Raw genomic sequence first — 21,313 nt, 5'->3', positions numbered from 1 at the left:
ACAGAGGTTTTGCACCGTGCATTCAGGATTACACACGGCTGGATGCTCCTCTGGTGTTTATCTCAGCCTCACTGGTCTAGAAGCCGCACTGATGTTACCCGAGGAAGACTGCACTTAGGACATTTCCTCTATTTCCTGGTCCAGGCTGAAAAATACCGTGAGAAATATTATTCACAGAAAATATCGGTAGCTCTAATCCCTGCCCAACAGTGAACGGAAAGCAGGAGGCAGGAAAACCAGCAAGCAGCACTTCCCAAAGCTAAGGCATGGCTGATTGGGTTTATTTTTTAGCAAAGATTTTAAGGAAACATGGAAGCGAGGGACCCTGCCTGTCCATCCCCACAATTTTTGAACCCTTTACTCAATTTCAACAAAATCCACGCAAGGATGAGCAACCACAGGCTTCTCATGGGGTCTGGCACGCTCCCTCACATGCACCAAGCTGTCCCTATGCAGGGAAAGCTGCAGCAGAAACTAAATGCTTAAATAAGAATCGACAAGATCCCAGCCTTAAAACCAGAGCCTACATCTCCTCAGACAGGCAGGAAAACCTAATCCCCAGCACCACGGCAGCTGGAGCACCTCAATCCGCCTCCTCCTCAAGAAACACCTTCATTTCCCCCAAATCTTTGGCTCTGCAGAGGGGTCACATCCTCCACCCCCCCAAAAGCTCCCTGGTGCGCACGCTGCTTCTCATCCCCCTTCCCCGGGCCCTGTCTCCAGCTCTGTGCCCCAAACCAGGGCTGGCTGTGAGAGTCACGTTTTCCCCAGAAATTCCGGGAAACAGGCTCCTGCTTTTAACGAGGAGAAGGTTTTTCTGCTGACTTCCATAGCCAAGCTAATAAAAACGGAAAGCAATAAGAAATTCCAGCAGAAGGGAGGCACGGGGGGGGGGGGGGGGGGGAGGAAAGGGAAGATACCACTCTGCTCATTTGAACCTCTCCTAAATAGGAGAAGATAATTAGCCACATATATCCCAGAAAGAATAGCAACAGTATAAGCAGTTATTGGGAATGCACACTTTAAGAGCATTTGCCAAAAATGCCTGCTTTTATTAAAAAGGAATGGTTTCACAAAGGCCCAACTGTAAGAAAGGTTGTAATTTGCCCAAATAAAACTTAATTTGATCCATGAAATAGCTGTGGTTTATTGTGTAATATATGTGCTATGTGTTTTAATTTAATAGAATCCAATATAATTGTAAGCCAGTGAAGTTTCAGAGCAATTTTGGGTTGTTCCCACAGTGTATATAGTACAGATGCTACTTTGTCCATCGCACCAGCGCATTCATAAATCAGGAATATAGAGGGGATTATCCACAAAGCAGCAAGCGAGGCTTCATCACACACCAAAAGGAACATAAGGCCTTTGAGGGAAGCACAAGGAGTTATTGACAGGAAACAACCCCGGATGCTCCGCAGTCACCCACAGCATCTCGGGCTCTCCTCGACCCGATGTCAGGGCTGTACCTGTTGCAAACCCGAATTTTTGCCCTCTAGAAGGGCTGTGGTTGAGGCCAGGCATCTGGAGGCAGGATGGAGAGCAGCAGCCCTGACCACACGGCTGCTTCAGCCTCCGTCCTGGTGCCACCAAATGCTTTGGGCAGCGGATAAAGCTCATCCCCTGCCCCACTGCCAACAACAAGCACAGCTACAGCAGAGGAACAAACACATCCCGAGCCTATTGGGGCCACCGGGGTTTTGGAAGTGTGGGTACGCATCCAAGTCCTTCAGCAACTCAGTTAAAAATATTGATTTTCAACCCAAAACCAAGAACCAGAGCAGTTTAATTCCTTACAGTGACCATGAAGTCAAACAGCATCACCTGGAGCTCATTCCTCTGCGTCAACAGCAATTTTTTTCCCCTTGCCAGTCCATGCTATAGGGGAACAGTCAGCTTTTAATTGTGCATTGAACACATCCCCCATGTTCCTACTGAAAGATAAAGCCCTGAGAAGGAAGATTAGGGTCTAAAGGTTAACAGCCTGTAGAACAGTGGCAAAAATTGCTACAATAGGATTTCAGCCTTTCTTTCCAGTAAGAGCTGAGCATGGTTCCTTTTAGCATTCATTTCTTTCCCATTCTGGCAAGCAAAAGATATTTCACAGTCTTAATAGCACTGAAAGTCAAGGGCAGAGAAGATGAACATCTTCAGGACCTACCAGCAGCAACTGGCTGCTTCTCATCAGCCCGTTGCACAGACAGCTTTAAAGCATGATGTTACTCAAATTAAGAGGATCTTGTCAAATAAACACACTCCACACACCAAAGCCCACAAGGACTCAGGCCCGATTCCGGGAGAATTGCACTTTTGGGTGCTCTTACCAATGGGACATTAATTGGCTGGGGCTGCACCCCACAAACAACCAGGGACCCCTCTGTTAGTGCTCTGATGAAGGTGCCCAGCGAGGTTTGCAGCCCAAATACCCCATTAAGACACCTCCCTGTCCCACCACCCCTGGGGACAATCCCTGCAGCAGCCAGCATGAGCCAGACCGCTCCTTCCAGGCTCTCCTGCAGGATCAGGCTCTGCATGGTCAAGGAAATTGTGGGGCTGAGGGAGCTCCACCAGCCCTGGCATTAAACCCACAACACCCCCATCCCGCAAGGACCGACCAAGGCACGCTCCCACCCACCTTTTTGACGGAGAAGCATCAGGTGGTGCAAGCACCTCCGGGCTCTGACACCAAGATATTGCTGCTCAACGCTGCTTTTTGGCAAACCTCCAGCTCTCCAGCCCAAACTCCAAGCTCACAATGCTGCAAAGGGGAAAAGGGGGGTTGGTCAGGGGTTTATTACCCCTCCTACAGGGGCTGGGGCTGATGAACAAACACCAGCAGCTGGGGGAGCGCAGCTGGGGGAGCGCAGCTGGGACCCATTGGGTCCGTAGCAGCGCCCAACGATGCCCAGCTGCTCCTGCAAACCCTGGCAGGGAGAAAAGTTCTTCCAGATAAATGCCTGCTCCTGCCCACCTGGCTTTCTTGGGGGTGTTTAAAGTTAGCAGTGGGGGTTGTTGGTTGTAAATGGGAAGGCTTTTAGCAGGCGGTGCTGCTCGGAAAGTCCTACAGCTTCTTTAGAGGAGCCAAAGTTCGAACGATTACAGTAAAGCATTAAAGGGGAGAAAAGGGACAGCGAGGAATACTTGATGTCTTATTTCATTGCCTCTCCATAAAATCCTTTTCATTCCCTTTAAAGCCTCGCTGTCAACTGAAATAAAACTCTAGATTTATGCCCGGGGAAGCGCATGAGTAATAAAAAAAGAAAAATGAAGCACCGTCAGTGGGTTGCACAACGGAAACCCCGACCTTAACCCTCCAAGTTTCAGCACAGGGAAAAGCAAAAACCGAGGCAAACCAGGAGCTCGGTGCCACCACAGCAGTGCAAGGAGCAAAGCAAACAGCACCGGGGCATCCTCCCTTGTCCTTCACTGTCCTTCCATGAGGATGTGTTAGAGGTGGGTGCACTGATTTGGCACTGCCTGGGGCTATGCTGCCACCTCCGCTCGTGTGAGGGTGGAGGAGGAGAGGGCACAAGGGACAGGGCCCCAAAAGATGGTTAAGGATGTCCCACAAAATGGCATCTCGACAGGGATGGGTGCTGCAGGGGTGTGAGGCTGTCTGGGTGGTGAGGAGGCAGCCAGGGAAGAGGAGGCTGGAAAAGGAAACCGGCAGCAAACATGGAGAAGCAAATCGGCTCTTGGCTGGCTCTTCTGAGTTGAAACGAAGGCGGTATTTGCGAAACCCTCTTTTTGTCAAAAAAAAGAAATAAAAAAAAAATCTTAAAATAAAAATGATCTTTTAACCAAGTGCATGGAAGTGATACAGCGAGTGATGTAGGTGGTATGGCACAACACACCAAATCTAAGCCAAACGGGATAAAAAAACCCCGCAAGGCTCTTGAAAGCTGGCTTTAAACGATAGTGACATGTTTTGACACCATTCCCTGACAACAATGGCTGTAACACAAACAAAAATTAATGATGTCATATTAGTACCGATGCTGCGTGAACTCAACCAATGTGGTCCCAATTAAATATCATTTCAAGTATGGTTATAATTTGAAAAATGAGCTGCAGAAATGGCATTGCGACATTCCCTGCTCGCGTCTCTCCCCAACATCCACACCGGGTCTGCGCCTTTCCTGGTGCAGCGAGGTCCCCACCTGCCCCATCCCTGCTCATAGCTGCTGTAGAACCCCCCAGGTATTATCAGGAGGGATTTTTAATAGTCAGTCAGTCCTGGTTTAGTCCCTGTCTGGGTTTGGAGCCATTAAGTTCTTGTTGCTTGCTTTTCTCTGCAAATATGAGGGCTACAAAACCATCCCCTTAACACTGAAAGCTGAGGAGCTCCTTAAAGTCACCGGACTCCAGAGGCAGGGACTTCACAAAAAGCCAACTTACACAGATTGGTGATAAACTCCAAGACTTGGCCACACCAGTCACTGGCAATAAATAACACAGCAAATAACTTTACTGGCAAAGTGAAGCCGAACACCACCCAACCTGCCCGTGCAGGCGCATGGTGCTACAGCAATGAGAGGAACGAAACTGATGGAGAAGTCAGCAAAATGTCTGATTTTATCCAATTTCCAGAATGTACCTCTGCTGGGACAACCTCATGGATCCAGGACTTCTGGCTGCAGCTGCTCCTTCTTAGGAACGATTTGGTATTGGGTTATTGCCTGGCAGACTGGGAGAGCCACGGGACGAACCTGCACAAGCCTCGTCCAACTCACTTCCACCTTATTTCAGGTTCCCAAAATTCAGGCCATGTTACGTTGCCTCCAGCAGAGGAGCCACCCAACTACGAGTTATCCAACAGCACCGTTTGTTTCTCAACCATCAAACGCATCCAGGAGGTACCCAAGTCAGTGCAAGGTCAGTAATGCAAACTGGTCCTGCTGGACAATGCAAACTGGTCTTACTGGGTCCTACTGGCCTTTAGGGCCGTGCTCTGTTCTGCTCTTCCCACCAGCACTGCTACCCACTGATTTGCACAAATGGGAACAGGCACACACATCGCCCCTACATCCCCACCGTGCTGTGTGTTACCAGAGAGCAGCGAGCCCTGAGCAAGGACTGCTACAAGAGATTTCTCTCTCACCTTCTGTTTTTTCCGTGGTCTCATGCTGTCCCCATTTCCCCTCTTCTTGGACACTGCTGCAGCCTGCCAGCAACTGACCATTTTTTGGGATGGGAGACAGCAGTCACCCCTCTGGACATCCCTCCTGACTGCAGAGCCTGAGCAGATGCTGCTCTGAACTTCAGTCAGGGGAAAAAAAAAAAAAAAGACCAAAAAAAAAAGACCAAAAAAAAAAAAAAAGACAATTAAAAAACCCCCCTATAATGCGAATACTTTATTATCAATGAGTGACTGGTATTAGCTTTTTGTCTGGGTATTAACAATATTTTCAAAAAAACCATACATCAAAATTAGGGCTTTCTCCTATTTTTGCTGTATAATTTTTTTTAAAAAAATCTGTATTGAAAGAATTATATAAGCCAAAGTGCATTTTCTGTTTTTTGTCCATATACACATTGCACCATACATAAATAATTACATTGTAAAAATGACTCCATAATTACAAGTATAATATATATTTTCATATAATATATAAAACTTTATATTAAATCTAGGTAGGTGATATTTGGGATAGTCTGTGTCTTTTTTTTTTTTTTTCCATTTTCCTTTCGTCAGAGGCTGACTGTTATCGATTGTTGCTGAGCAAAATCTCCAGCCAACACGGACACGACGTGATGAACTGTCTCGAGTAACAGGGCCCCCAGCCCTTGGCGAAGCTGATTCGCACGCTGTTGGGGTCGTAGGGCCCGTCCGCGTAATCCAGCTCAGCGGTGTGCTGCAAGAGGCAGGACTTCTCGTAGTCAAACACCTTGATGGAATAGCCCGGCATCACCTTGCGCACGATCAAAGTCCTACAGTTGGGGATGTCCAGTGTCGGGGAGTTGACAAAGATGGGATGCTCGCTGCGATTGTAAGCCCACACACCGTCCGGTTCCTTGCTAAGTAAAATCCCGTAACCGATTTTACTTCGAGTCCTTCTCACAGTCTCGCTCCTGTTTTCCAGGTTTAGCTGTCCGAGGCAGAAGCCGTTTCCTTGAGGTAGGTCATAAAATATACTGACAGACTGTTCGTACACTGTGTAGAGGCGGCCGACGCGCGTCCGGTGCTCCCAGTAGGCCACGTTGCACCAATGGCTCCTTTTCACGGCATCGGGCGACGTGCTGGCATCTGCGGGGGAAAGCAGAGAGCAAGAGTCAGGGTTTGCTGTGATTGTCTGGGAGAAGTCAAGTATTGAGGGCAAATGAATGGCTTTCCCCACCCACCAGCTGTGTTCCTGTGAAAAACAAAATTTGGCTTCAACCCAAAGCTCATCTTCAACCCAACGCTCATCTTCAACCCAACACTCGTCTTCAACCCAACGCTCGTCTTCAACCCAACGCTCGTCTTCAACCCAACACTCCTCTTCAACCCAAAGCTTGTTCTCAACCAATTCTGTCAAATGGCCCCAGGAAAGAAGGCTCAAGCAAGGGCTGGTGCCCCAGTAGGCCACTTTCCAGCTCCCACGGAGCCCAACACCCCTTTCTCTCTCTGATTTAAGGTTCAGCTCTGCGTCCAGCAGCCAGAACCCCATGAACTCAAGACATGACCACTTCCATCACCCAGACCCCACTGGGACACTGGACCCCGATACCCCCACCACGGCTTGGCCACCCTTGGACCTTGGCAGCTCCCCAAGCTCCTCCAGCACTGCTGTGGTGCTGCACCCCCACGTCCAAAGGCAAACTTGGGTCGAGCTGAAACGCCGAGGATGCCCACGAACTGCTGGGATGAGGAGCTCTGCTGTGCAATATTCTGCAACAGCAGTGCCGATGTTTCCACGGGGGAACACAAAATCTGAGCAGGCATTTCATGCCAAGGGGGGAGTAGTTTCCCCGAACTATACCTGTCCTCCTATAAAGCCATTGGAGTTCTCTCCAAAACAATAAGAAACGCCTTTTCTTTCTAGGAATTACATTCGGGGAAGACGGGAGGGATGCGGGCTGCCAGAAATCTGCTCAAAGCTCACTGGAGTTTTTATGATGCCCCCAGAAGGAACATGGGAACCTCACCCCTACAAGGGCCCCGGAGGGGGCGAATTAACCTCTTGCTAGACATCAGCCCCGCTCCTACCTCCAGTTAAAAGAAAACCGCTCCGGGATTTCAAGCCAGGAGCTCTGCCCTGCTCCGCGGCCGGCATTAAGCTCCCTGACAATATATCACGCGCCCGCGGCCTGCTGACCCCTCCGCCTCCGTGCCATCAAGTCTGATTAACTCGCACGCGGGGTGATGCCATTATTTTGCTTCAGAGACCCCATTGACGCACCGGATTTCAAGCACAGCCCCGCAGCCCCGTTTCTTTTCAGGCTCAAATTCCCCCGGAGGGGAACGGGCTCCCCTCCCCATTAACGATCTTTGAATTAAGCGGCTTTGTGAAGACTTTAACTTGAGTTGTAACTGTGCAAATTTAAGGGGAAGGGAGATGGGGGTAATCGGGCAAGCAGGGAAGGGGCAGAGCCGGCGGGATGCCCTTGGCCGCGGGCAATGCTCATCGTCTCACACCGACCCCTCCACGTGGTCCAAACCCCCACCAAAACCCCAGATCAGACCCTTTCCCTCCCCCATATCTGTTCAAATAATTTATAGGACCCCACACAGATGCCAATGGCCCCATTTTGGTTTGATGTGTGCTGTATCCAGAAGTGGGAAGTTTCTGGTGACCTACCGTGGAGGAGCACAACAACAACTTTGTGCCTCCCAAGACTGGAGCTGATGTCCTGGGCCTCAAAGCCATGGGAAAACGCAGGCCCTGCAGCGTGTGACCCTATAGATGTGGCAATGGCCAGGCTAAATGGGGACACGCTTCAGCTGGGGCTGCTTTTGTCTTCAAACCCCACAGCAAGAGCAGCAGAAAGCCAGGAGAGATGTTGACCAAGCAGCTGCTCTGCGGCCACCAGCCTGTTCCTGGATGGAGCAATGACAAAGAGCCACAGGTCTCCAAAGTGCATTTTGTGCTCCTCTTTGAGCTCCAAGTGCCTCTTTTTGCTCCCTGTTTGGAACTAAATAGAGCCCCCTGACATGGGCTCTATTTAGACTAAAATCAGCAAACAGAAAGGTTTTTCCCCTTTTTCTTGCTCTTTGGCCAATAATCTGCGCTTGCTTTTCCATCTCAAATGACCTCCTGCCCCTGAATGTCCAGGAGCTGAAGAAACAACCCAATGCACTCCGAAAGGCTGAAGTGCCTGATTGCAGAAACTGTTAACCAACGTGGCATTAACACAAATCTGACCCAAACGCAGTCTGATAGAATCAACCATTCCTGGAGCGAGACTGTCCTCAGCCACATCTGTACAAACCCCGAAATCAAGAGCTTGGCATCAGTGAAAACCTTTTGGCCTTCTCCACTAACAACCCTTGGCCTACCACCATGCAAACGTCAGAGCGTTTCGCTCTTTGAAAGGCAAGGGATTCCAGATTTTAGGAGATACAATATCACATAGTTCATAAATGATGAAAACACCAGGAAAGGAAAGCCCAGCACCTTTCCAAAATCCTTCACAAATGCTAAATTTTGCTCCTGTCCCACCCAAATGCTGCTGGGGGCCACAGACGAGCTTGGAGCTTCTCATCTGCCGGGCCCAAAAGCTGGCAGCAACCAGCTGCACATTTCATCTCTTGACCTCCACCAAGTATTTGGGTAGGTAGGTTTGTTACCTCAATTTTTAGAAACTACCACTCAGCCCCCAGATTTCCCTTCCTTTAAGAATGGGATAACTTCAAACGTCAGGAGGAAAGCAGCACATGGACCGGTGTGGGTGTCACCACCCTCGGCGCCGTGTCTCCTTCCCATTTTGGGGTAAAGACATCAACCTACACATGGGCTGAAAATCAGATTTTTTTTACCACCTCATGCTTTGCTGCATCTAGAATCCGAGACGCCTTACGGAAAGCCCGTGGGCACACTGAGACACCTCGAGGAGACACCTGGAGGCTCAGCACCGAGCCTCTGACCCCGAGCCTCCCGCAGGACCCTTCCCGTGCCCCGGCCGCGCGGGCTCTTGCGCCTTCTTTTATCTCCCAGCGCTTTCAAACAACCCCTGGAAAGATGAACTCATCTTGCAGCCCTGACATAAAGCAAGCACTTCAGCAAGCCCCTAATACAAGGGGGCCTGTGCTGTGTCTTATCCGCTGCCAAGTATTAGTTTCGCCTCCAGCTATTAGCCGCTACCACTCAGCAGACAGCAGGGGCGGCCGGCAGAAAAGCAATTTAAATAAATATTCCATTTTTCCTCCTCTTTTTTTCCATGCTGCCCTTTATGCACAGACAACAACACCCACTTTTTTTTTTTATATACTTTTTTTTTTCCCCTTCTTCTCCTGGAACAGAGGCGTGCTTGTTGCCTTTCTTTTTGAAGAAAAGGAAAATGTTTGAGTGCAGCCGTGCCTCCCTCGATGGTATACACCGCATTTTTAACAACTATCATTGTAGGCAGCTCCAACTTCTAACAGCCACATTTCGGGCTGGCGTCAGGGCTATCTCCTCCATCAGAGCCACCTCCATCGATCAGATGGACGCGCTGAAACTCCGGCCCTTGTTTACTCGGGGGCTCGTTCCTCCCAGTCACCATTTCCTCTGCCGCTGCAGCGCCTTGCAGCAGGCACATCCAAAAGGAAATTCAAACAATTTGAGATAAAAAAAAAAACAAGATAGGAAGCAAGACGGAGAATCAAAACCAGAATTTGACGGGAAAATGGTCTTGCACGGCTCGGGCGAGTGGGAGCCGGGTAGGAGAATAAATGCAAAGAGCACACGCTGTAAGCGCTCGCTCCCTGCGGAGCGTGGAGGTAAAGAAAATAACGGGAGGTTTCACATGATTTGGGATGTGACAGCACTTTATGCCAGCAGAGTTCAAAGCAGTTCATTAGAAGGGGAAAAAGAAAGATGCTTTTTCCAAGCCAGTCCCTGCCTGCTGCTTGGTGTCGCACGTAGAGGCAGGATGGGATGGAAGACCCTTGCTACGGGTCCCCCTGCAAAATCAAATCTGGTGATGATGGGACCCCAGAAATGGGGTGAAAAGGGAGTAGTGCCCCCATTTCTCCCCAAATATCATCCTGTTTTGGCAGCTGCCAGCCCGCAGGAGTGCTCGGTGGGTATTTGAAACAGGATTCTCCATCGCTGTGGTGGAGCCACATGCCCCTCCCGAGTTGCTCCTAACGCTCCCGTGGCCACTGAGCTCCATCACATCTGTTACTCAAAGGCCAAGCTCTTCCCATTGAGTTTTCCTCCACCATAGCCCCAATCTGAGCCTTTTTTCTGCCCTGTGCTGCAGCCCAGGAGCCTGTTTCCAGCACCCAGGGCAGGGCAGCAGGATGGGGACAGCCACACAGGGGCACCGGGAGCAGGCTCCAGATAAAGAGCCCGGCACAAAGAACACACACATTTCCCCCAAAGCTTTTAACAGTTCACCGGGGAGCCATCGGCTCAAATCCCTGATTAATGCCCTCAGAAACGAGCTCCGGGGGCAAGGAAGAAGTTAAAACTTTCCACGGCAGAAATGGAATTTTTATGGCACTGCAAACTAAAAAAAAAAAAATAAAAAAAAAATAATTGTCAATCTGCCCCAGCAAAGCTCCCAACCATTTTCGTTAAGCCAATATACTTAAAATACCTCAGCCTTACAAGTTTCAGCTGGAATGTGCCACTCGGCCCCCTCCCAGAGCCCGCACGCTGTGGCCAGCAGGATACGGGCACTGGGGATGTGCCACCCAGCCCCATCTGCCCTCGCTGGGAGCAGGGGGGGGTCCTGAGGGACCTGAGGGACTTCGAGGGGCTGCAGCCACTCCACCAGCTCCAGCACTGGCCCAGGAGTCGTTCAATTTTTGGTCTCCCTGCTGAAGCACGAAGGTCGTGCTGTGGTGGGACCCAGGCTAGGCCGAGGAGAAGGGAGCTGGGGGGAGTGGAGGTTGGACAGCCCCAGGCTTCTTCCTGGGCCTTCTCCTCATGTCTGTGCCTTCCCCGTGCTACAAAGCATCCAGCTCCATGCCAGGCTGAGGCACACGGCTCTGCTCGCCTTGGGCCTGCAGTACAAAGCAGGATTTCACACTGCGACCGGCCTGGTGGCACCACCATGTGGCCCAGGGGTCCCAGCTCCTCCGTCCCCTGCACATGCTCCTGGCACCTTCCTCCTCCTCCTCCTCTTCTTCTGCCTTCTCTTCTTCCTCCTCCTCTTCCTTCTCCTCTTCTTCATTCTCCTCCTCCTCATCTTCTTCCTCCTTCTCTTCTTCTTCCTCCTCCTCCTCTGGCCCTTACCTCGGACCAAGGCCCTGCCGCTCCCCAGCCTCCTCCATCAGCCGATTTAATTCGTTAACCCAGTAGATGATTAACTCAGAAGAACACTTGCACTGGGTTAATTAATTGAATTAGTTCAAAAAATAGGGTCTGGCGGGCAACAGAGCCGGTGGAAGAGGCGCGTGGAGAGGCCTGGGGGGAAAGGGGGACATTTCCATGGCAGCCCGAGAAACAAAAGCAACACAGGACAGGGGCCAACGCCAAGAACGAGGACGAAAACAATTTTCTGTGCATAGAAGGAACCACTCCGTAAAATCATCAGCTCGTGCTGATTTCTGATATCCTTCAAAGACAAACGCAGGCCGGGTTTCGTTCTGCCCTGAAATTCGTAAGCCAGCATCAGCTGGGTTATTTTCAAGCTGAACTCGAGGGGGTTGTTTCCGCTGTACCTCCTCTAGCCATTAAATATGCAGCCCAGACGGTTGGGTAAGGGATTTTAGGACATTTTTTTCCATCTCCCCTGCGTGGTTTCCAAAGGTCTTTTCAGCCAAGGGTGAAAAAAGCCCCAAAAGTAAGAAAACTGGAAGAGCATCACTCAGGTATTTTCACTGCCGTTTTTATGCCTTCCTTCCGAGGCCGATGTTTTTGGAGATTTGGGTGATATTTTTTGTAGTCCAACAGTCTCGGCGTAACCTCGGCTTCTCTTGCAGGCGTTGTGCAAGGCACCGCGCTGTGCCTGGCACGTCGGAGCGAGCACAACAATGTAAATACATCTTCAAAAGCAGCCCAGAACGTAATCACCTGCAGTCGCTGCCAATTATGAAAGCACCAGACCTGTCATCAGCCGTAATTTGGCTGAGGTTTCTCCGCTCCTGGAAGCCAGCCCTGGGCACGTCCGAGCCCTGCGAAATCCCGGGTTTGGGGACTGCGCTAACCGATGTGCCATAAAAATCAGGGAGTTTTGCTGAAAATCTCCCCAGCGGTGCCTAGCAGGGGTTAGCTTTGTTTGCTGGGCACGGTGCACAAAATGCACTAAAACCTGGGGAAAAGCCTCATTCCCTGAGACCATCTGCAGGGAAGAGTGCAAGACAGCGAGAGGCTGCTGCAAAGAAATGGAAAGACAAAAATCCCTTTTCCTTTTAATTCTTAGGTCGAGCACTTATGTTTTCAGCTCCTCCAAGTGACCCTGTAAGCAAAATGTGGCAAATCCCAAGGGAGCTGCTGAGCTCTGCTCTCGTTTGAAGCCGTCTGTGCCGCTGGCTTTGGAGCTGGCCATGTCGGAGCAGCTCTGGGTGCTCCTCGAGATCCCCGGGGATGCTCTTGGGAAGGAAAATTGTCTGCTCCATGGCCAGAGCTGGAAACACTGCCACAACTCGGAGCATCCCCAGAAGAAACATACTGGAAAAGGGCTTGTAAATAACAACAGTTTTTGATTGAGGAGCAGTTGCAGCAGAGAGCTTCCAAGTGTTTTCAAAGCAAAAACTAATTACTAGGTTCCTCTGAAGAGAAATGGGAATAATTCTCCTCCGCGCCCAGATCCAAGCCCTGCCTGGTGCCCACCAGCACTAAGCTGAGGGTTTTCTGCCCAGGGGGGCTGTGATGCTGAGGTTACGGAGCTGTTTTGGGAAGCCAGACACTGACGTGGTGAGAAAGTCGCAGAGACAGTGACAGAAATGCCTCTGAGGATGCCCAAACCTCCCCGCTCCCCACGCTCGCTAAAATTACAGAAGCATCCACGGCAGCAGGACCACTGATGACACTACACGCACATCCCTCCACCCACCATGGAAAGAAAACAGTGGATTTTTTTTTTAAAGGCCCTTTTTGACTCCACTTATTGCACAATTCAGAGCTCTGAGCTCCTCCAAACAGCAGGCGCAGACACCCAGGCATGCAGCAGAAGCCGCACCACCTCCCCATGCCCCATCTCCTGCCACCCTGAGCCCCAAATTCCAGCTTGGCTCCATCCTGCCCACCACAAATCAGCCGTGTCCAGGAGATGGACGCTCAGCACCTCCCAGCAGGGCCCTGCCCCTGGCACAAACCCTGCTCCTCCAGCAGTGCTGGGGACTTGGGGCTGCAGCTCTCGCACGGGACCACAAAGCCAGCTGAGAGTGCACCAGCTTCACCATGTTTTTCTGCATTTTCTAACCATGCTTCCCTGAGAGGAGAATCCAAGCCACACCACCTCAACCACCACCGCCAGCTGTATTTTAAGAGCCTGGGACCACGCTGCAGCCTGAGCCACCTCCTCCAGTGTGTGCACAGGCGCAGCCTCCACCTGCTCTCCTCTCTAGCGCTGTGACGCCTGCAAACAAACGGAGGGGATCTGGAGGGGGCAGGCGACGTGAGAAGAGGAAAAAAAAAACCCAAGGCCACCCTGATCTGGCCAGCTTGAGGCCGCCGTGCAGCCCTGAGCGGCATCTTTGCAACGCCGGGCGCTGCAGACAGATGGCTGTCGGCTGGATGCCAACCCAACGGCGAGTGTCAAGGACTGCGAGAGCTGCAGGAGCTATCACCAACCTGGAAAACAAGCTGCCACGGAGGAGTGCTGGGCTGGGGAGGCTCCCTGGGGGCGATGAGCAGGAGCCTGTCAAGTGTTTTTCTCCAAAGGGGCTGGGAACGAGACGCTTTGCTCCCCTCTGGCCGCCTGGGTGCGGAGTCTGGTCCTGCACAGCCCCCAGATCTCAGCCTGGGAGCTCTGGGAGAACCAAAACCTTGGATTTTCCCCCCAAACCTTCCCTGATACCCACACTGGCTGCAAGCCCCACATCCCAACCTGTCCTCAGTCCCCAAAAGGGCTCTGGCTGTCACCTCCCTGCAGGCTCACCAATTCTCCCCAAGCCACCTTGATATATATATTTATTTTCCAATGCTCTTACATATACAGGAACCAGGCAGGGGCTCCAGGCTCTGTTCTCACTGCCCTAAGCCCAGGACCCTTTTCCAGCCAGATCTCACCCCCAGCTCTGCTGCCTGGCCGAGCCCCGGGGCTGCAGCATCGCAGCTGCGCCCGCCTGTGTTCACCCAGAGTCCTCTCACGGTGGCTTTGCAGAAATTCAGCAGAAATTTACAGACCTTGGGTTTGCAAGGAAACAATCCTGGCTGTGTGCAAGCCACGCTGCAGGGCTAAATCTCTATGGGAAGGTCCCAGGGGTGTTACCTGGTGGAGAGCAGTGAAATGCTCTGGGATAGAGGTGGGGTGCTGGGGACGGCTCCTGCCCTCCGGCACCCGCTCGCTCCCGCACGTCTGCACGGCCGCAGCCGGGCCGAACGTGCAGAGGGCTGCGTGCATGCGTGTGCACCCACACACGCCAGATTTTCCGATAGCTGCTTCATGTATTTATGTGTAAACATCTTCTGGGGCTATTCCAGCCCTTCCCTGCAGCGAGCGGCTTGCTCCACCACCGATTGCTCGTGGCCAACGTCCACGGGCTCTTACTCCTGCTTCGAGCAAAGACTAAACAATGACTTCAGCATCTCCGGATCCAAGCCCCGTAGCCGGTCCCTCATCCTCACCAGCCAAGCAGGGAGGATGCCACGCTGGCCATTTCTGCCTCCTGGGAGGAACGGTGCCACCGCCACGGCCGTGACCACTGAGCCTCCCATTCTGCAAGGGATAAACGGGAGGGATGAGGGAAAGCAGCGTTTTTGTAACCCCCAGGATGTTTGCAGACCCCCATGGGACAGCAGCGTGGGGTCTCCACAAGTCCCCAAAAGCATCTCCTGAGGATCTCTGAGAGGACAAAGCTCCTCGCCGCGTGTGTGCGCAGGGCGAGTGGAGGTGACTCACGCTCCTCACCCTCCCTGGCCACGGAGCGTTTGTTTTCATTTCTGAAAACCACAGTTTCTTTAAAAAAAAAAAAAAAAGGAAAATACCAAAATACGCACAGCTCAGTGGGATGCATCGCGTCCTGCAGCACTGACACGAATCCCAGCCACCCCCATTCCCCTGCTCCCCGCTGGGTGTTCGAGGGGAAGGGGCTGGATGTGGTACAGCGGGGACAGGGCTCCAGGGCTCCCATTTCCAGTAACATTCAGCACTGGGTGTACCAGCGGGTGTTGGCAAAAAAGGGCCCAGTTGGGGTTAAAAAGCCTCCCACCCTCCTTGAACAAGCCGTCCTCGTTCTTGGGGGCAGCTGAAATTTAAGGCTAAAAATGATCTTTTCCAGGGTGGGTTTGTGCCAGGCTCCTGGCTGCAGCTCCTCCGGGGCCATCCCCGAGATGCTTCGTGCGTCGAGGGGCAGGAGAGAGGCAGAGCAGTTCGGGCTCTTTGTAAAGCAAAGGCAGGGAGATTACCGGAGCACGTGAGCGCTTCGTTACGGCTAACGAGCTCAAGACCGCGCGCCCCAACTCAGCCAAGCGCTAACAGAGAAACGCCGAATTCCTCCTCCCTCCAGGGAAACCGAGCTCAAAAAATAAAGGGAGGCGTATTTGGGGAAATCCATGAAAAACACAGCCTGCCAACCACCGGGGAGAGCCTCGTTTCTCTTTCTGTTCCCCTACAGCTCATCCATACAGCAGATACACACAGATGAATATTTTTGTACCCTCTGCTCCAAACCACCTGAAGAATAATTGCGTGCAAGAGCAGTCCGAGATTTTGCAGAAATGCATGCACGGAGCAGCAGAGAGCTTCCAACTCTCGACGCTTTCCTCCTCTGGATTCCTTTTGCTCATTTATTGCAACATTTTGAGCGGTTCTGATGGGGAGGAGCGGCCGCGAGCGACACGGAAAGCCTCAGCCTTCAACCTCAGCCTTTGCACGGGACAAACAAACCACGCTATCGACGTTACAAACTCTGTCGTGTTACTGCACCAGAATCCTGAAATTGTTAAAAATAGGAAAGAAACTGCACAGTTCACATATTTTATAAAGCTGGGTTAAATCAACATCTGCAAAAAATATCCCCGTTAAACGAAATAGCAGGATTTCATTAAGTAAATTGCAAGTTGGCAAAAATTCTGAAAGAAAGGGAAAAAGCCACAGCCAGCCCTGTAATTTAAACCTTATTTTAACTGTGACAGCATGACTGCAAGAGGCTGCATTTCCCAACGAAAAAAAATAAAATCAAGTCGAAAAACAAAGCCCCTGCTCCCCAGCACCGCCCTGGCGCACCGGTGCCTGCAGTCACCGCAGCGTCACCGAGACGGTCCCCAGTGAGATGGGGACAGGCTCCAAAATCATGGTTCTGCCCCAAAATCATGGTTCTTGCACTGCTGGAGCACCCCAGAAGCCGGAGGCTGATGGGTGATGGATTTTTGGGGGCCAGCAGCCAGGGAAGGGCTGGTGGCACCCATCCCATCCTGGGTACCAGTGGGGTGGGGTGCGGGTGCAGGCAGGGTGCAGGCAGGGTGCAGGCAGGGCATCGCCTGCCCTCCCAGCCGCTTTTCCAAACCTCCCGAGCTTTTCCTTTCCTGCCCGGGCTGACTCACGCGGGCTGGGCTGTGCGGAGGCTGCAGAGCTCTTCCCACAGCCCTGGCCAAAATTCCCTGCAGGGGATTTTGGCCCTGCGGGATCCCAGCCCCGCGGGGACACCCCAGGGAGCACCGTCTCTCCCAGCCAACATCCCTCAGGGCCACCTCACCTTGGTCACCCCTGCAAAAGCACCGTGTACTTTGGGTCCCAGCACCGGGTCCCAAATTGACAACCCATCATTCAATTTCCCACCCCAAAGCTTCCCTGTCCAAGGAAGTCACCAGTGAGACCTGGCGCCCACTGCGCGCTAAATCCCTTCGCTTTGGAAGGAACAGCTCACGGGGTTCAAAACCTCAAAACAAAACCTAAAAACAACGGGCCCGACGTGCAGACTTGGAGCAGCGGAGGAGGACTCTCACAGAAGGAGCAATTCTTTGCTTGCAACGCTTTGGCTCCGCTGTTTTTCCTGGCACCGCGAGGCAGGAGTTATTTTCGAGGGCTGTTTGCTGCACGCGGAGCCGAGAAAACAGCGACCTGATTTCCTTTCGGATCTAAACATCCGTTTGCCGTGCAAGCAGGAGGAAAAAAATAAAACGTGCATCTCGGGAAGCGCACAGGGACGTGCTGGTGGGGAGCCCCGAGAGGGGCTGCTGGCACCAGGGCTCCATGTGAGCCGGACAACGCTGCACGCTGAGGAGGAGCAGCAGTGCTGGAGCTTTACAAAATCCAATTTGATGGCAAAAGAAAAGTTTTCCACCCCGGGGCAAGGGCAAGGCAAAGCAGGCAGAGCTGTGGCTGCTACCAGAGCCCGCCCTGGGGCACGGCACAGCATTTCTGGAGCTGGCCAGGAGTGGTGAGGGACGCAGGGCTGGACGCACCGGGGATGCTCACGTTGCCCCAAAACCACCGCACCGCGACTGCGCCCTCAATGCCAGAAAAAGCTCCGTGGTCTAACAGCCCTCTGCAAACCACGATGTCAAACCCCAAACCCCTTAATGCTCAGCATCCCGGGGTCACGGCTCTCCCTGACAAATGGGACCTCGCACATGTGGGTCCCCACGCACCCTGGGGACAGCCACCCTTGGGTGGCACCGCCGGGACGCGCGCCGCCCTCGCCCACCGTCCCCTCCCAGCCAGGGCCGGGGCCAGCTCGCCGTCATGCCTCTAAATTTCCTGGCGTTTGAGGACACAAGCCAGGCCATTAACATTATTTATAGGTTCCTGTGTATGAATTTCCATTTGTTTGTCTGCTTCAAAACAGTTAGGTGAAAAAAAAAAAAAAAAAAAAGAAATTCCTGGAGGTCAGACAATTAAAAAAAAAAGACCTCGTTCATGGTCTGCTGGGCCCAAAGGAGCAGCAGCTCCTTCAGAGACATAACAGAGTTTCCTTAAATGCTTATTGTGTAAATATTTAAGCTACTTTAGAAAATTTCTACAGTGTACTTAGGAAGCGTAAATCTCCACGTCGGAGCACGGCAGGCCATCGGTGCGGCACACGCAGGGACGTTTTTAGGAGCACAAACGGGGACGTTTCCAAAGCTAAGCCCAGACCCAACGGGCCAGAAGTGACAGTGGGGAGGCTGAGATGTGGCACAGAGCTCCCAGAGCTCAACGATGGGCTCCATCCTGCCATGTGCTCATGTGCTGGTGCTTTCTTGCACTGGAACAAATGGGAAATAACTCCGAAGCTGATCCCCTTCCTTCACCCCAAAATGGAAGGTGTGTGTGCACCAAGCCATGGCAGCAAGTATAATTCCAGTGTCATTGTTTTTTTTTAAAAAAAATAATTTAAAGTTGCCACCCAGTGGGCCACATTCTGAGATACTTCCCTTAGAAATGCAAGCCCTGGATTTTGCATCATACGGCCAACGCTGACGTACATCCAAAATCAGCCTCTGCTAAGCACCCACTTCAAGAATTAAGTGATTTTCTTCCAGAATTAAGTGATTAACCGATTTTCTTCTGAGTGCCATGTGCCAGGGCTGACCCAAACCTGGATTTCTTCGGCTGCCTTCTGCACCCCAACACGGAGATGTGTTTCCCCTAGGTGGATTTTGTCTTGTGATGGGGAAAAAACATCATGCTGAGAGCTGCATCTGTACCCAGGGCGCTTTCCATATGGCAAGCTGCGCAGTTTTATGAGGTTTTGCTCGGACACGGGGCCTTCTAGCTCCCATTCCTCAAATAAATGCACATCTCCCTGAGTAAAGCAGGGAACAACTTGTTCAGCAGTTTTCCCCGGAACTGCTCCCTCACTGTAATTTAGGTGTGTTTGAGGCAACGACACCAAATGGGAACGGGGGACTTGGAGTTTATTCCCTTCGCGAGGCACAGCTTTGTGTTGTGCATGATGAAGTGCAAGGAAAGCCCAGAAAAAAAAAAAAAAAACTTGGATGGCAGTTCAAACACTGATGTTTTAAAGATGAAAGCGTGCTTTTCGATTAAATGTTTAAATAAAGTTTTCTCCTACTAAATCATTTAAACATTTTCACATTCCTCGCGTTTCTAGAAGTGCCGCTCGCTTCTATTTATTGCCATAACCCAGTGCCCTCCGCTGCTCTTCGAGGCAACCCCTTTTTCCAAAGCACCAATTCTTTCAGGAAGGCACCACAACACCCAGCCCGCACTGAGCAGCCTCTCACCAACCTATTTTCCTTTTTTCCCTCTTTTTTAAAATCAATTCTTCCCTGATGCATATGGGGGAAGCCAGGTTCTGCCCCAAATACTGACCAGAAATGCCAAGTATCTCCCCTGACTTCCCTGAGGTTGGATTTAGACAGCTGTAACTCGGAGCTGAGCCTGCCCCCAGCACTCAAATTGTCTTTTTCAGAGCCTACCGGGCTGTTCGGGCTGCCACCAGCTACGAAGCAAGCCTGGATCATACAAACTGCCATCAGTGGCACAAAACAGCTCCAACACACTCCAAATTTCTGGGTAATTCCTTCTTCTAACGATGCGGTTGCACCCATTGAAAGGTCCGGCTGCCCAAATTTTGCCCATCCCCTGCTTCTCAGTGACCGTGGCTCACAAACACCTCAACACCCACAGGCAATGGCAAAGTTGGGTGGGGGCCCAGCGCCTTCCCCAGCCTGTGCTGCGAAGGAAAAGCAACGAGGAGAGACCTGGGATGAACGGGGGAAAGCTTCTGTGAGTTAACCTGGAGCAGAAATCCGCTGAAAGGTTTTCTTGGAGGACAACGCAGCAGGAGATGAATGGGAACGTGAAGTTCCTTTAGGGCAGAGCTTGATCGACACAGTGCAGCCTCCAAGGACAGGCTAAGCAACCCCACGTGCTGCTAGCAGCCCTCCTGTCCTCACCTCCTTGTAGATCCATCCTTCAAGCCCCAAACCCCAACCCCAAAGGGACATTCATCTCCACGAGCCCCAAGCCCTGCTCAATGCCAGGTCCCCAGGTGGCTGCGCCCCACTCGCGAGCTGTTCAGTTAGCAGAACTCCCTGCTGATTTGGCATCTCTCATCTCAAAGGCCCTAAAACCCCAACCAAACCCCGTTCCCCTTTCTGCACATCTCCAGCTCCTGACGCTGCTCGCCACCAGCTGAGCGAGCCAAGCGGCCGCGCGTTGTGTAACGGGGCTGGAAAAGCAATCAGGAGGGGCCGGGGAGGGCTGGAAGGGGCGGCAGCCCAGGAAAAGGCTGTAAGAAATTCAGCTTTTACTCTGATAACAACAAACACTATTTTCTGCCCTTGACATCATGCTCCCGACTGCTACAAAACAACGGCCCCCGTCCAGACCCGTGCCATTCATTTCAGGGAGCGCAGGGCCCAGCCAGCGCGGCACGTTTCCATCCCTTAAAAATAGTTTGGGTTTCCTAGAGTACCTAAATCCCCTCCGCTGGCGTGGCGGGCACGAGGACACATCCCAGCACCCTCCTTCTCCCTGTAGCCTGCAGTGAGAGCTTATAAAAGTGGCTCAGACACAGACTTATGCATTAATCTAATATCAGATTGGATTAATCTCAGTACGAGGACTGCCACCCTGAAGTGGCCCCAAAATCATCACCCCTTGACCTGCAACCTCTCGCTCAGGTACTTTGTCTCTCCATGGATGTTGCATCGTGCTCCTGGGTTACTCTGGGTGTAAAATCAAGCTGGAAAGGGACTGTGAGCATAAACACATCAGTGGGTCCTTCCACCTGCAGACACAGACGCGATGTTTGGTGGCATTCAGCTGCAACTGATTTCGGAAAGGCCAGCCCAGATCTCTCCTCCTCAGTGTGGCCGTGCCGGGTGGCACCTCGGGAACAACCCCAGCTATGGGGGACCTGACCCATGAAGTCCGGGTGGGCACCACCAGCCCTCACCGCTGCCTTCGCAGCCCTGACCCCGCACGGTTTGAATCTGGTCCCAGATCAATGCGCTCCCCTGGGTGCTGAAGAAAAAGCTCGTTTTTCTCTGCTAAGCCACAAACCAGCCCAGGTAGGCACGCTCACCCCTCCCTCACGCAGTTTCCTTGATGGCTTCCAAACCCCAAGCTCGGCTCTTCCTTCCTGCAGGTTTTAACCCAGCCGAGGCTTTTCCAGGCGAGGCAG

The 21,313-nt window shown here is 52.1% G+C and overlaps 1 protein-coding gene across 1 annotated transcript in view; it reads right to left on the bottom strand.

Annotated features, from left to right (window-relative positions):
• Positions 1 to 5,339: 5,339 nt before the first annotated feature.
• SMAD6 (SMAD family member 6) overlaps positions 5,340 to 21,313 on the bottom strand; it is a 33,012-nt gene continuing 17,038 nt past the window's right edge. Inside the window, exon 4 of the mRNA XM_038185064.2 lies at positions 5,340 to 6,247. Within this exon, the coding sequence (XP_038040992.2) occupies positions 5,706 to 6,247 (542 nt within the window). The 3' untranslated portion in view covers positions 5,340 to 5,705. The remainder of the gene's footprint in view (positions 6,248 to 21,313) is intronic.

This window comes from Anas platyrhynchos, chromosome 11, assembly GCF_047663525.1.
Source record: "Anas platyrhynchos isolate ZD024472 breed Pekin duck chromosome 11, IASCAAS_PekinDuck_T2T, whole genome shotgun sequence".
NCBI lineage: Eukaryota > Metazoa > Chordata > Aves > Anseriformes > Anatidae > Anas > Anas platyrhynchos.
Note: the sequence above shows the minus strand (reverse complement) of the source record. Positions and strands in the feature narration are given on the sequence as shown.